Here is a 15439-nt window from a genome sequence, read left to right as displayed (position 1 = left end):
GTTTTTGACAACTTCATTTGAGTAGATTAAAAACAGCAAACAGGAAAGAACTAAGCTAGCAAATTAATTTCCAGCTTCAACATTTCTCTTTATGTTTTAACTTAAATAGATCTTTTCAATGCTCTGGAAAATTTGCAGAATCATTCATCTTTTACTTCATTTAAAAATTTGTTTAAAATGTCATGATTTATTTGAAATTCCTTTGTCGAGGAATTCCTGCATTTCTCCTATTAGAATTGTGTTTTCTTGGATCCCCCAAAGATCTGTCTAATTTTTTTGAGGGGAGGGTCTAAATGGACACCTTGTTTTATCTTTCAGATCTTTACCCCCTGTGTCTCTCCTTGCCTTTTGCTGTGGCTTCTTTCTAGTCAGGGTCATTTGAGACTTCCAAATCAAACTTGGAGCTGCTTCATAGGGGCGGCTTCCCTGATCCTGTTTTGTTGACTTGACTCAAATGCCTATCTTGCATTTTCTCATAGATCTTGATGAGTGTGCAACCAAGCAACACAACTGCCAGTTCCTGTGTGTTAACACCATTGGCGGCTTCACATGCAAATGTCCTCCCGGATTTACCCAGCACCATACGGCCTGCATTGGTGAGTAGGAGAGGAAAAATCCTACATGGAGTGTAGCGATTCTTTCAAGGGATTAATTTCTATTTCCTCTGCTGTTGGGATAAGAAAACAAAAGCTCAAAGAAATATATGAGTGCATGTATGTGTGAGCACACCTGTACATGTATGTGAAGGGTTGTTGGCTTTATTTGGTCTTTTCTGAGTCATCCTTCTAACTTTCTCTTCAACGATACAAAGAGAGCTTTGGGGAATTTTAACTGGTCTTTGCCCCCACTGCTTCTCATAGATAACAATGAGTGCACCTCTGACATCAATCTGTGTGGGTCTAAGGGCATTTGCCAGAACACTCCTGGAAGCTTCACCTGTGAATGCCAGCGGGGATTCTCACTTGATCAGACCGGCTCCAGCTGTGAAGGTGGGTGGAGACCTCAGCTGCGATCCAGCTGGTAAATCCTTGTGGCGGTGGCATGTGTGGCTATCGGCACCTTCATCATCAGCCTCTATGAGATAGCAGATCTGAGCCCAGGGGGGCACCCAGCTAAAACAGTGTGCACAGGTCCTGTATCTTAGAGATTCATGTTTTGTCTCATGCTTGTGTCTAACACACATGCCTTTCCTAAGTATTTCAAGACCTTTTCTGCTCCGTTTTTAATTTAACCTAATAGGGAATAACTCAGTCAAGAAACATAGGCAGACTCTTGACTTTGATTCATTAATTTTCTGGTCACTGGGTCCGGAGCCATAAAGGGATTTCTCCCATGCGGACTAAACATATGAGGAATAGCTCTTCTGGTGACGTTTAATTAAAAGTTTAAATGATATTTTTAGGAGTTCATTGTGGCTTTGACACATTTTGGTTTCTAATTGTGGCACCAAAAAAAAAAAAAAAAAAAAAAAAAAAAAAACCAGCAAACACAAATAACTTATAACTTACAGAGCTGTCCCAGAGAGTGCCTTGGACTTTGCACTAATTTCCTGATCATTTTTATTTGTAGACTTTGCCAGGGCTCTCTGAATGTTTTTTCTCCTTGGACTTAGCAGCAGTTCCAGAAGAGATATTCTTGATTTTTTTGGTGGTAGAATAATGTGTAGGATGTGTAGGGGCCAGATTTCTTATTAGAATCCGTGTGGCTTCAGAGAGAGACGTTGAGTTGGCATCATGGTGGCTCTGCTTCTTTTTCAGACGTGGACGAGTGCGAGGGTAACCACCGCTGCCAGCACGGCTGCCAGAACATCATCGGGGGCTACCGGTGCAGCTGCCCCCAGGGCTACCTCCAGCACTACCAGTGGAACCAGTGTGTTGGCAAGTAACTTCTCCTCACTCTCAAGATGCATGGCTATCAGCTGCTATGAAGCAAAACACTGCTTTCTTTCTGAAGCTGTAAATGTGTTATTGAAGCAACAAATACTCATTTAAAATTGCCCTAACCTGGTTGAAACCCAAGGGAAGTAACAGTCTTTGCAAAACAGCAAACTAAGAAAAAAAAATTGTAATCAAGGATACTTTGAGAGCATCTGAAATGAAATGCCCCCAGAATTTCTTGAAGCCCAGTATCCTCCACCCTCCTACTGCACTGCTAGTCCTCAGCCCACACTTGAGTTATGTTAACATCAGGGGTCAAAAAATCTTACTTATGACTGAAAAATATCAGCCAGCCAGAGGCTATTTTGAGTGACTTTTGGCCTGAAAATGCCAAAGTAGTTCTGTTCAGCTCTACACATTTTGGGGTAGAGTGCAAGCAGGAGACACAGCAAGATTTTTTCTTCTTTTTTTTTTTTTTTCCCCAAGATTGCTAAGTTCTTTTGATAATTAAGGGAGAGCTACAGACTCTCATTAAATTGAAATGATGTCATCTTTGATTCTACAATGTCATGGGAAAATAACTCTTAATGCACATCACAGAATCAAAACATTGTGAGTTTGGAGGGATACCAGAAGCCGTTTAGCTCAGGCACGTTGTTTTACAGATAAGGACCTAGAAGTCCAGAAAGGGAAGGTAATATGTCCTTGCCCAGTTATGTAGTGACATGCTTGGAACTAGAATCCACAACTCTTAACTTTCTGATTAGAGCTGCCTTTCAAGTGTCACATTCACTTGTTTTTGTTCATTCAGCAAGTGTCTGTGGAGTGCCACTGCAAGCTTGGTGCTTTGGTAACCTGTTCTGGTTGCCACACTATTCGGTAGAGCCCTCCTTAGCAAAAACTCAAAGAATTACTGCTTCCTGGGTGCAGGCTCTGCATTGCAATGGTTCACTTTCATGCAGATGAAGACATATTTGGTGTGTTTTCATTTATCAAAATCATCTCAGTCATCTAGTTTGATTGTACACAGGACAGCTTTGCAGTGGCGCGTCGGGTTGACTGAAGTGACCCCTGTGCTATAGGAGTTTAGACTGCGCAAGTCTCTGGCTAGCTATCTGGTTTTAATTAAAATGTCTTTGTTCATTAGCAGCTCAGGGAGGTCTTTGATGTTAATCATCAGTTTCTGACATTGTTCACAGAACTTCCCGAGTGAACTGCGTTGATCCAGTACCCCGTTTATGAACCTTTCTGTTCTCATTATTTAGGTCTTTTTTTTTTTTTTTTTTTTTTTTTTTGAGATGGAGTCTCGTTTTATCGCCCAGGCTGGAGTGCAGTGGTGCGATCTTGGCTCACTGCGAGCTTCTCCTCCCGGGGGTTCACACCATTCTCCTGCCTCAGCCTCCCGAGCAGCTGGGACTACCAGGCGCCCGCCCCCACGCCCGGCTAATTTTTTTATTTTTAGTAGAGACGGGGTTTCACCGTGTTAGCCAGGATGGTCTCGATCTCCTGACCTCGTGATCCACCCGCCTCGGCCTCCCAAAGTGCTGGGATTACAGGCATGAGCCACTGCGCCCGGCCTATTTAGGTCCTTTTAATAATATGCTGGAGCTAAGTGAAGAAACATAAGAGAGGAAAGGTATGTCGCTCCTGTACCTTATCCTCCTCCTCCTACCATCAGTCTGAGGATAGTAGAGGCGACCAGACCATGCACTAGTGTCTTGGAGATTCTGCTCTAGTCTTGTGAAGATCATCTCCTGGCTGGACACTCTAAAAAAATAAGTTGATTTAGAAGTCAGAAGAAGTTTGGGGTTCTTAATGCCTCCAGCTGCCAAATTGCCCTCATAAATCTTGAGAATTAGAGTTACCTAGAATGAGTATTGCCTTGGGCTAAAATAGCTTCCCCAGAACCACAAGAAAGAGAGGAAATCTCTTAGACCAGCCCTTCCTGGATCCTCACTCCCAGGTGGCTGAAAGTTCACTCTTTGGGGTAAGGAGGCCACCGATTTCATTGCTTTCTAGAAGTAAATTTCAAAAATTTAGCTTGCAGATAGACGGAGTTGACCCATTTTCCTCTAGAGAAAGTGAGTAAAGGAAAGCCCATCCTGCCTTTGTGAATTTTCCTATCGGTACTCCCTTAAGGCCACAGCTAACATGAACAGTACAATCTGGATGCTGAAACCTTTGATTTTAGAGGACAGAGTGGTGGGTTTCAACCCACTTTTAAGGAGTGGTTTTCAGACTTTAATGCTATTTTGATAAAACTCGAATTGTCTCTTTTTATAAAACAAACAAAACCCTCGCCAATCTAAGTACCAACTGGAAGAATAAAACAAATATTTTGGAGTGTAAAAAAAATTCCTTGTGGAGTCATTTGCTCCAGAGTGCAGAGGATGAAAAAGGTCAAGAAGAGTGCAAGACATGTTAACCAAATCGTGGTGTTTGTATATTGATACAAAGGGCAAGTGCACAAACATGCTGTTTTTTAAACTGTAAACACTGAATATTTGCCAATTTCTTATTTTAATCTGTGCTCTACTCCATCCTACCTCTCCAACCTAGATAAGCAAGTTTAATTTAAACTTTATTAAATTCTCAGAGAGGGAAGAAAATGTAAAATAAAATATAAAAGAATGTGAAGGGGAGGGGGAGAACTCTTGATCGTTGTAGTAACACAGATAGATGCTCAAAGTTAAAAAGAACCTTAGATCTAGCCTTCCCTCTTTCCTAATATGTAAATCCTTCTCTAACTTCCTTGCTTATCCCAGTTTGGCTTAAATATCACCTTGAAGGGCGCTCACTGTGTCCCAAGATAGCCCAATCTATGTGTAGACAGCTTCTAATACTTAGAAATGTCTTTTTTTGGTATAAAAAAAAATCATTTCTCCTCCCTCTAATTTCTCACCATTGGTCCTACTTCTGCTCTTTGGAGGAAAAGACACAGAATAACTCTAAGAATGACAAGTCTTCCCCCTCATATACCCACGCCCTGCAGGTTTTATTAGTCAGGGTCCCAGCAAGAAACAGATGGCTGAGGCCAACCAAAAGTGGGGGACAGGGGAGCAGAGCTTGCTCATGCTCCATAGATCAGCCACGTGGAGCCACAAGCAGGTGGAGAGGGTGGAGGATGGACATGGAGGAGCAAGAAGACATCAGCCCAGGGGTCTTCTCTCCACTGAAGTAAATATGCTTGGTTCTTCATTCTTTGTTTGACATGGAGCTTGGTGCCAATGGTTTCTGTTGCTCTCTATTGCACACTTCGTCCTCAATTTAAAATAAGGAGAAATAACACAGACAATGTGTTGAGCACAGAAAGAGAAAGGGAAGAATGAGAAAGAGAAAATTGTTATTTCCATTTTAAGAGGCCTGGTGCCCAAGTGACCTTGGGTGGAGACTTGAAGGTCTTTGGATACAAAACATCTTCAGACAGGCAAAGTTAAGGTCAAAGACCTGTAGCTGAAGGGAAGGAGGGAAAGAGAGAAGGAAGGAGGGAAAGAAAGAAGGAAGGAGGGAGGGAAGGAAGGAAGGAAGGAAGGAAGGAAGGAAGGAAGGAAGGAAGGAAGGGAGGGAGGGAGGGAGGGAGGGAGGGAGGGGGAGGGAGGGAGGGAGGGAGGGAGGGAGGGAGGGAGGGAAGGAGGCATGGAAGGAGGGAAGGAAGGAAGGTAGGCAGGAAGGAAATATGAGTATATACTAAATATAGACAAGTGAGAATCCTTCCCCACCACTTTTATCCACCTGTTTTCTAATTTTAAAAAAAAGAAAAAATAGATTTTTTGAGAAATAGTGTTTTTCTTTATAAATGAATCTGCCTTAGCAAAGAAGGTAAACGTATTACAGGAGAAAGGAAGCACCAGCTTAAATGTGGAGCATCTCTTGAGAGGCACTGTGGTATAAAGGAAAGCACACGGATGGCCTTTGCAGTCCAACAGACCTGGCTGTGAATTTCTGCCCCGCTGCTGCTGGCTATGACATCTTGGAAGAGCTTTCTGAGCCTCACTTTCTTCCGCTGTAAAACAGAGAATATACCGCTTTTTCAGGATTATTAGGAAAGCTAAGGAAATGAATGGGCAATGCCTGTATCCTATCTATCATAAAACAGGTATCTAATAAACATTCATTTGCTTCCCCTTCCTCGCTTCCATAGGAATTGGGTATTCACTAAGAGAAGGCCAATCTATCTACATTCAAATGAACGTACGACTGAAAATGGGCTATGACAGTTAAGAAACGTCTTACCAGCAAGTTTCCAACCTGCCCTGCAAAGGCAGGTCTACAAAAATATATTAGAGACTTCCAAAAATTATAAATCAGAAATAATGAGAAACTCATGGTTTTCTCCCTTCTAGTTGATTTTTTTAAGTAAGATTTCTTTTTCCTGCTTCTTAGCATCAGACTTGGCAGGTCCCTGTGGGTAGCCAGTCCTACAGCTTTTGTCTCTCTTGTGGGTTTTCCCCAATTACTGCTCGTGAAGTCTGCACCGATTCTCTTCCAGCCACACTTAGTTTTAGACAGGGCTCAGACACTCTGGGCAGGAGGCTGGTTTGAATAAGGAGGGGGCCGATTCAGTGATGGGAGCAGACATACCAGAAGGCGTTATTCATCTCCCAGAACAAGTACCTGGGGGCTTTTGCAGATTTTTGAAAAGGAAGTCCAAATGGGGCAGACACTTGGGGCAGGATATCAGCCCTTGCCAGATCGGCACATCCTGAAATAGGCGGACAGGGAAAGCAGCCTGTGGGAAAATGGTTGATCTCTGCTTTTGAGATATTTGTCTCCTTGCTGGGCACTTGTGAAGCCAGGGCGCAGAGAACTGCAAGATTCCTTCCCTCCCACCTTGAACCCTAAATCCTAGCTATGGACCAGCACCATGTTGGTTTATGACTGGATGTTTCCATGGAGCAGAAGATACCAGTGTTGACTTCTGATGAGAACTGGAGTCTGCTGGTCCTCAGAATGCCATCCTCTAATGCCCTCTGCCTGGTGCATTTGACTTCATCTTCCATGTTTACTCACAACATAGCAAAAAGCCACATCCATGCCCGCATCTTCCTCTGCTGTTGCTCTCCCCACCCAGCCACCTCTGCCTGTCTTCCCTTCCTGACAGCCTAGCTGAGGGCCAGCTGGCCGGCAGCGAGTGGCCAGATCCAATGTCCTCAATAGAAATCTCTGGCTGCTGCCACACATGCCGCTTCTTCTTTTCCCTGCAGATGAAAACGAATGCCTCAGCGCTCACATCTGCGGAGGAGCCTCCTGTCACAACACCCTGGGGAGCTACAAGTGCATGTGTCCCGCCGGCTTCCAGTATGAACAGTTCAGTGGAGGATGCCAAGACATCAATGAATGTGGCTCTTCGCAGGCCCCCTGCAGCTATGGCTGTTCCAACACCGAGGGTGGTTACCTGTGTGGCTGTCCACCTGGTTACTTCCGCATAGGCCAAGGGTAAGCACTGCTCTTCCTGGTCGTGGTTGGAGATTCTGTCATTCGTAATATAATTAAGTCTACTGAACTCAACATTACCTGTCCTAGCAGAGGAGAACCATGCTTTTTGTAATCCTAAAATTAATTCCAGTTAGCTTGGCAAAAGTTTTAGGTTATATTATTTGAAAGGAAGCATCTGGATTTCTGGAAACATCAAACAGAGTAATGAAACTACATCGTAAATATCTCGCTATATGACTTCTCTATCTCATTCTCTTGATCTTCACATCTTGTTGGGAAGTGATTCGTCTCTCTGTAAATACACCTCTGCCAACCCATGACAGAACTGGGCTCACCCTGGACACTACTGATCCTCTCTTCTCCTGGGGCAGGGAGGATTCTATCTGGACTTAAAATGCCTTTGTATCTAGCTCCTGTTAGGATAAGTCAAAGACATCCCTTTGGGTTGGAGATCATTTAGGTTTTAAATTATATTTTACATTTCAGACTTGAATGTACATTAAATATTACCAAAGGTGCATTGGGCATGAGAATTGAAACACTTTACTGTATTTTCCTGGTAAAAACAAAAACAAACAAACAAACAAAAAAACACTTCACCAAATTCTAGGTATGTCTGTGTAAGAGTTGGGGCAGGGAAGGCCTATTTTTAGTTTACTCAGTGATTTAAAAGTTTAGTGTTAAGTTTTCAAAGTTTGAATCTTTTTTCCTGCTGAATTAATCTGGACTCGGGTGTCCACCTAGTTTTAGCTGTCCTGAGAGGAAGTGCACATTTTAACTTTTTAATTAGGAACACGTAGACATTAAATATATATATACATTATGTACTCCCCCACATGCATGTACACACACCCCCACACACATCCACACTTACACCAAATTATTAATGTAGCAGTCTTTGATTTCTTGACATACCAACATCAAGTGATTCATTTTGGATCTGGGTAGGTAGAAGAATGTTTCGTGGGAAGCACAGAGAATGCCAGCAATCGGACACAAATTCCCAGATGTTTGTGTCTGGCTCTCAGTAGACTCATTCTTTATAGTTTAATGCCAGAACCATTTTTTCCCAGCAAAAATTGTGACACTCTAAACTGGCTTTTGGCCAGTGGGATTTTGTAGTCACACTTCTTATAAGTGGTGCTCCCGGGATATGAAAATACTGGAAAGGAGTTCTGAGAAAGGAACCAAAGCCTGCAAATTTGCAGTTTACCTCCGAATAATGTAATCATTGTGTGAATGTATAGGCATGCGCACACACCCACAGGCTGAGCATTTATCAGTTCTTTCATTGTATTGTTTCTACATATTTCATGTTGCAAGATAAAGAGGAAAGGAAGTATATTGGACTCTGGCAAGTTTGGGGGAAACAGTAGGAACCTATAAATTGCTTTGAAATACAACAGATATTCTGTTCATTGGCAACGTATTTGGAATCCTGAGGGTATGTAGGAAAATGAGTTCTAAAGAGCAGATCAGCAATTACAGAAAAACAGATAAATAATCTTTGGTCTACATTATGACCCATTGTTAGAAATCTACCCATTTAAAACAGTTTTGGCCCCTCTGAATCACTAGAGTGGACTCTGCCCCCAAATAAAGATTCTTTTAAGGACCATTCAAATGTTTCAACACATTTGGAAAGAGGAGCTTGATAAATACACATTCCAAGTGGCCTCTGAAATAGTAAGCAGAATAACAAAACAAGGTACTTGTGAAACATTCGAGCCTCCCTCCATAATTTGGCTTTGATGACTGAAAGGCAAAGAAAAACAGCTGAACGAGTTCTCTCTTGGGCATGGGTTTGTTTATCCATCTTCACATGAGTCACAGCCAGTGGCCCTAGTGGTTTTGAATGACTTGAAACAGTTTCCCACAGTTGGGCAAGCTCTGATACATGCATTTTATATACTGCATATCATCATAGTTTATTATTACATTAACCTTCATTATCACCTGGAGCTTTCTTCTTATCCTCAGTAGCATCAGCAAAAGTGACATGTCAAGGAATAGGAGCAATTGCTCCAAAGCTTCAGTGAGGAAGAGTAATGATGGAAGTGGAGGAATGCAAGAAACCCAACAGTGATGTCTCATACCTCGCTCACTCCCATGGAGCCTGTTTCATAAAAAGAAGCCATTTTTATTTAGCCTCCCAAGTTACATGGTCTCCCTCATCGACTATTCTCTTGTTTCTACTCCATGTCTCCTCCCCAATATAAGTACTGAAAAATGCTTTCCATGTGAGGTTTGGAAATGAAGAGATAAATAAATATGCAAGGACAGGGTCTTGAAAGGCAGTAGAAAGAAATCAATACATTCAGGGAACTGGGAATTAGAGGCCAAACAGAGGACCTCAATGTCGTTCTCAGAACTAGCTGATCCTCCAGTGGACAGGCAAGGGCTGTGTCTCCCAAGTGCAGGGAGCAGGCGTCACCAGAACTCTTGTACCACCTACCTTGTCTTCCCATTCTAATTAAAAACATCTATGCTCCCCTTCTGCTACAGGCACTGTGTTTCTGGAATGGGCATGGGCCGAGGAAACCCAGAGCCACCTGTCAGTGGTGAAATGGATGACAATTCACTCTCCCCAGAGGCTTGTTACGAGTGTAAGATCAATGGCTACCCCAAACGGGGCAGGAAACGGAGAAGCACAAACGAAACGGATGCCTCCAATATCGAGGTGGGTCAGAAGGTAGTTTCTCCTGATGTCTCCTATAGTGGAAAGTCCTTCCAGATTCCTGTGGTTTCCTCCAAGGATGCTCCAAAGTGTGAAAAACCTCCCCAGGGAGAAGCTCCAGACATTCCCTGAGCTCCAGGCTGTATTTTACAAGAGGCCATGGGGCTTTCTGGAGTTTCTTGCTGCTTTTCGGGACTGCCCATTTGAAGGTTTTCACATACTTGCTCATTTCCTGTGTCTCGCCAAAAAAGAGTCAAATACCCACCCAAAGTCTGCTGAAAGGATAAGGTCTGAGATCCAGGACAGCAAGTGGGCAGAATAGCGAAGTGACATAGTGCTCCCTACATAGGGACGCTAAGTTCTGAAAGCTAGAGGCTCCTGTACTGAAAAGAGCCATGTGGAGTGTGAGGGAACTTGGATCGTAGACAAAAATAACGTGAGCTGAAGCAGCCTGGTCTCCTTTGCCTACGGCTGCTGCAGCCTTTCAGTCAGCTCAGAAGTGCACAGATATTCACCCAGACCTCTGGCTCTGGGCCCATAGAATCCAGCACATGTGGTCCCAGAGGGGCAAGCAAGAAGCCAGGTGAAAAGCATTGCATATTAGCAGATCATCACAGTCAGGAAGTAGGCTCATAGGTGTGTCCTTAGGAGGAGATAGTTTTGCATCAGTGAATCAAATTGAAATAGTCTGGTTCTTCCTATTGGTGCTGCAGCCCATCTGCTGTCGTTTAAGAAATGAGATAAGTCTTTGGAAAGAAAATAATCTATTAAAACAGTGGTTCTCAAACTTGAGCGTGCATCTGAATCACCTACTAGGTCTTGTTAAAACTGATTGCTGGGAGACATCCCCAGGTTTCTGATTCAGTCGTTCTGGGGTGATGCCGAGAATTTGCATTTCTAACAGATTCCCAGGTGATGCTGATGCAGCTTGTTCAGGGACTACACTTTGAGACCTCCAGATACAAATGATTCCAACCTGCCTTTCTCCCTGACATCAGTTCATATTTTCAAATATTACAAATATGTGCCAATTTAGTACATTCGAGGTCTAAACAAAATGCTTTCAATATTGTATATGCAGCATAAGGCAGAAAATTGTATTAGTGTGAAATTTGAGTGATTTTTTCTTTAATATGACAGCTAAGTAGCATATGTACATTGCATTTAACACATTGCCATGTGTCTTTCCAGGATCAGTCTGAGACAGAAGCCAATGTGAGTCTTGCAAGTTGGGATGTTGAGAAGATGGCCATCTTCGCTTTCAATATTTCCCACATCAGTAACAAGGTTCGAATCCTAGAACTCCTTCCAGCTCTTACAACTCTGACGAATCACAACAGATACTTGATCGAATCTGGAAATGAAGATGGCTTCTTTAAAATCAACCAAAAGGAAGGGATCAGCTACCTCCACTTCACAAAGAAGAAGCCAGTGGCTGGAACCTATTCATTACAAATCAGTAGTACTCCACTTTATAAAAAGAAAGAACTTAACCAACTAGAAGACAAATATGACAAAGACTACCTCAGTGGTGAACTGGGTGATAATCTGAAGATGAAAATCCAGGTTTTGCTTCATTAATTCACCATCCAGAGACCAAATAATTAAAAGAAAAACAAATATAGATAGGTAGAACTATATTTTCCCCCAATCAGAATCATCATATCATAGGTACAATCTTTCACCAAGTAAATTTGTATAAATAAGCACTATTCTTGTATTACCAAAGCAAGGTACAGGTGACTACCCTAGTTCAAAACAACCACTTTCTCAGGCTTCTCGTGTGTGTAGCTAAGCTACCTTGTCATATGTGTTGATTCTTGAAAACTGGGACATGTATTTCCATTGGGGGTTGGCCATTTATGCTGACACGCCATCCTTCCACAAACATACAGGAATGTGCTTTCAATTGATGGACTACTCTGTTTTTTGCAAATTTGTAAACTTTGCTTCTCCAAATACCAGTACTAGGTTGGCCATTTATGATACCTATTTGGTGCTAGTAAATTTTCAAACTAGATTTATAAATGCACTGTAATATTTACACAACTTAGAAACCAAATTACAAGTATTCAGTTCCAATACTTCATTAATTTCAATCAACCAAAGTTAGTTCAGTAGCTTATCTCAGTTATGAGTATAATACATTACATGTAAATTAAGTGTGTGTATACTGTAATCGTGCTATTTTTTATCATTGAAACATTTATAAACTAGAATAATAATGCCCTTAATGTGAGGGTTTGTAATGGTGCTTATTAAGACCAAAGACTTGTTAAATGTATACACCAAATGGTAATGAAATTTCTGTGACTGGCCCACGCGTGCATAGAGGTCTGGGAGGACCAGGAAACAGCCTCAGTGGCCAGAGGATCACCAGTGCATCCTTCATCACAGCATGTGCAATATGCCAAGATTACCCTCGGTCATTCCTGTCAACAAGGGGTCAATGTCATAAATGTCACAATAAAACAATCTCTTCTTTTTTTTAGTTTACCCCTTGGCTTTGTGTTCTTGCATGGATTTGGGGTTGGAGGGGCCATTCTGGATGCTAAATAAAGTCTCCTGGATTTAAATTATCCTGGGTCTGTTAGTTATGGCTTATAAAGGTACCAAATGTATAACCACTAGAAGAAAATTTAACATATAAGTTGATCCCTTGTTTTATCCATTGAAGATAGCAGAGTCTGGTGTCATTAACCTGACTTGCTTGTGAGAAATTTAGATTGTAGAGTCATTTCTGAAACACGACCTAACTAATCTTGTGACTTTTAAACTTTCAGATTTAAATAGTTTTAAATATCAAGTTCAGTCATTGTGTTAGAGCACGTGAATTTCATTATAATAGATTTATCATGCCCCCCTCTCAAATACACACAGTTTTGGCAAGACTTAGGTGTTCTGTTCCATTTTTTCCCCCCTAAACATCTTTTGTTAGTCAATGCTCATCTAATTACAAAGGGATAATCCCAGACTGTATCTAATTGCTATAACTTTTGGTTTCTTAATGTCATAATTTTAAAAGTCTGTTTTATTTTAAGTGCAATATTGAGTATTTAGCTGTTAGGCTCATTCCGTTGATATGAAATAATTTTTTAAATCCCTAAGGGCAGGAAAGCATTTCATGATAGTGAAAATAAGGGGAAATAAGATTGCTGCATGAAGGTGGAGGGTGGAGAAACTAGGTAGGACACAGGAACGTGCTCTCAAAATCTTTGAAGAGCTCAGCTGAAAAAAATGGAGTAGATTTGGCTCATACTATTCTGGAAGGCAAAACCAGGGTCAGCTGATGTCAGTCCCAGTTTAATACACACGGTCCCAATTATAGAGCTACTCACTGAAAGAATGGGTTTCCTTGCACTGTGGTGAGCTCCCTGTCACAAGATAGAAGAGTTTCAGTCTAGGCTTAATGGCAACCATTGGACAAAGATGCTTTCTTCCACCTAACAGGCCATGAACATCTTGAAGGTATTTTTGTATTTCTAATTTTGTTTATAATAGGTGCTCAACAGAATGAGCTGAATGGCTATTACAAAGGGGGGTTGTACCTTGGGTAAGAGGTTAAAATATAATTCAAAATTTCCGTCTAACTCTGCACCTATGGAACCATGTGATAGAGGTGTATTAAAATTGTTAGTGAAGAATATATAGCATATGGTAAACAACAGTTTGCATATGGAAAATGTCTTTGATAATTTAACCAGAACTGCATTATATTCAATAATGGATTTTCTTTATAACAAACAACAGGAGAAAATGGAGTTGGCACACAGTGGATCACTTTGATATTTTTAATAGTCCAAGTCTGGATTTTATTTATTCCAGAGCCAACAATTTTGAACAGCATATTTTCCATGTTTCTGACTGTAACAAAACATTTTCCTCATTGTTCCATTGTAAATATTCCTCTTGTTGGAACCCTTTTTAATCCTGAGATTTCAACCTGTACCTTTCAATTGTCTGTGACCTTTCAATTTCACTTTCAATAGTTGAAGAACTTGGCTTTGTAAATCTCTCAGAAGCTTGAAAATATCTTGTCTCTACCCCCTCAGCCCATTTCATTTGCCAATAATTATTTTGTAAGTAGGGTTGAAATGAACTCAGCTGGCCTTGTGAAATGTTTAAACTCGCACAAACAACTACATTTTTGTTCAACAAATAGCAGTTTACTCAGCCAAAATCACTTTGGACATTGCCATTACAAATACTGTTAAACTTCAGAAATCATGTCTGTAAATTAGATGAGCCAAAATAAAGGACAATTGGGTTGATGCTGTATTAGTATCCTTAAAAGTTATATACCCATAAACTGTTAGGGATTTTAAAATTACCGTCAACTTGGTCCACAGAATATACTTTATCCTGGTTTTAACTATAGTTCTTAGAGAACTGTATTAGAAATGTAATTATTATAAATGTAATTATTAAATGATGTAAGGACATTGTTTTTAAGATTAGAAGATCATTACTGGCAGAAATATTAGTTTCACATTTATAGCTGAAGACAGATATTTACCCCTTGCCAGTTTAAAATAACACTTTGTAAAAAAGAAGAAAAAAACCAATTTACTTCATTATGCTTTTTTTGAAACCCAATATGAGCCTGACATTACGTATGAGTTAGGAAAGGACTGTCTATATTATTCTAAGTTTTAGGGTTAGGGAGATAGAAGAAGGCCGTATATTTGATTTTGCAAATTTCCATGTGTATTCATGACTGGGTTTATTTACAGGATTGGATCTCAGTTAAAGGCATTCTCATAAATATCTGCATAAACATGAGGGTCTTGTACATTTGACACCCGACATGCATTTGGCAAGACCTGACAAAATTCACAAAATCTGTTGTTTCAACTAACTGCTAATAAATCTAAAATGTTTTCTTTTTTTCAAACAAAGTCATAAACCTCGTTTTAGGACATAGGCTGCTTTGAATCCTTGATTCAAACCTGAATTATGGCTGGGCACTGTGGCTCACGCCCGTAATCCCAACACTTTGGGAAGCCAAGGTGGGCAGATCACCTGAGGTCAGGAGTTTGAGACCAGCCTGGCCAACGTGGTGAAACCCCATGTCTACTGAAAATACAAAAATTAATCAGGCATGATGGTGCGCACCTGTAGTCCCAGCTACTCGGCAGACAGAGGCAGGAGAATTGCTTGAACCCAGGAGGCGGAGGTTGCAGTGAGCTGAGATCACACCACTGCACTCCAGCCTGCATGGAAGAGTGAGACTCCATCTCAAAAAGAAAAAAGAAAAAAAAATCTGAATTATAACCTCGACAAATGGATGTCAGTTTCATTTTTTATTGTTGGATGGTAGAAGGTGCAACCTTTTTAACTGAACCAAATTATAGCAGGTAGGTGGGTGCGATTTCTGGCCAGCTCCACCCTGTGCTGTCTATTCATTGTGATTTTTGATCTTTGTGACCATTCCCATTTCATAAATGAA

At 41.2% G+C, this 15439-nt stretch overlaps 1 protein-coding gene and 1 long non-coding RNA gene across 4 annotated transcripts in view; one reads left to right on the top strand and one right to left on the bottom strand.

Moving 5' to 3' along the window:
* The window catches only part of FBN1 (fibrillin 1), a 241687-nt gene extending 229201 nt beyond the window's left edge, over positions 1-12486 (top strand). For all 3 annotated transcript variants that reach the window (XM_050797099.1, XM_050797100.1, XM_050797101.1), the window contains 6 exons: positions 480-596; positions 861-989; positions 1758-1877; positions 7082-7313; positions 9819-9993; positions 11182-12486. In XM_050797099.1, the coding sequence (XP_050653056.1) occupies positions 480-596; positions 861-989; positions 1758-1877; positions 7082-7313; positions 9819-9993; positions 11182-11571 (1163 nt within the window). In that variant the 3' untranslated portion in view covers positions 11572-12486. The remainder of the gene's footprint in view (positions 1-479; positions 597-860; positions 990-1757; positions 1878-7081; positions 7314-9818; positions 9994-11181) is intronic.
* LOC126958717 (uncharacterized) lies at positions 4885-8335 on the bottom strand. The gene is made up of 3 exons (XR_007727274.1): positions 8229-8335; positions 5806-5880; positions 4885-5138 (listed from the first exon to the last, which is right to left on the bottom strand). It is a non-coding gene; the product is annotated as an uncharacterized LOC126958717 (long non-coding RNA).
* Positions 12487-15439: the final 2953 nt, after the last annotated feature.

The sequence above is a fragment of the Macaca thibetana genome, chromosome 7 (assembly GCF_024542745.1).
Source record: "Macaca thibetana thibetana isolate TM-01 chromosome 7, ASM2454274v1, whole genome shotgun sequence".
Lineage (NCBI taxonomy): Eukaryota > Metazoa > Chordata > Mammalia > Primates > Cercopithecidae > Macaca > Macaca thibetana.
The sequence above is the reverse complement of the archived record's forward strand: the minus strand, read 5'-3'. Positions and strand labels throughout refer to the sequence as shown.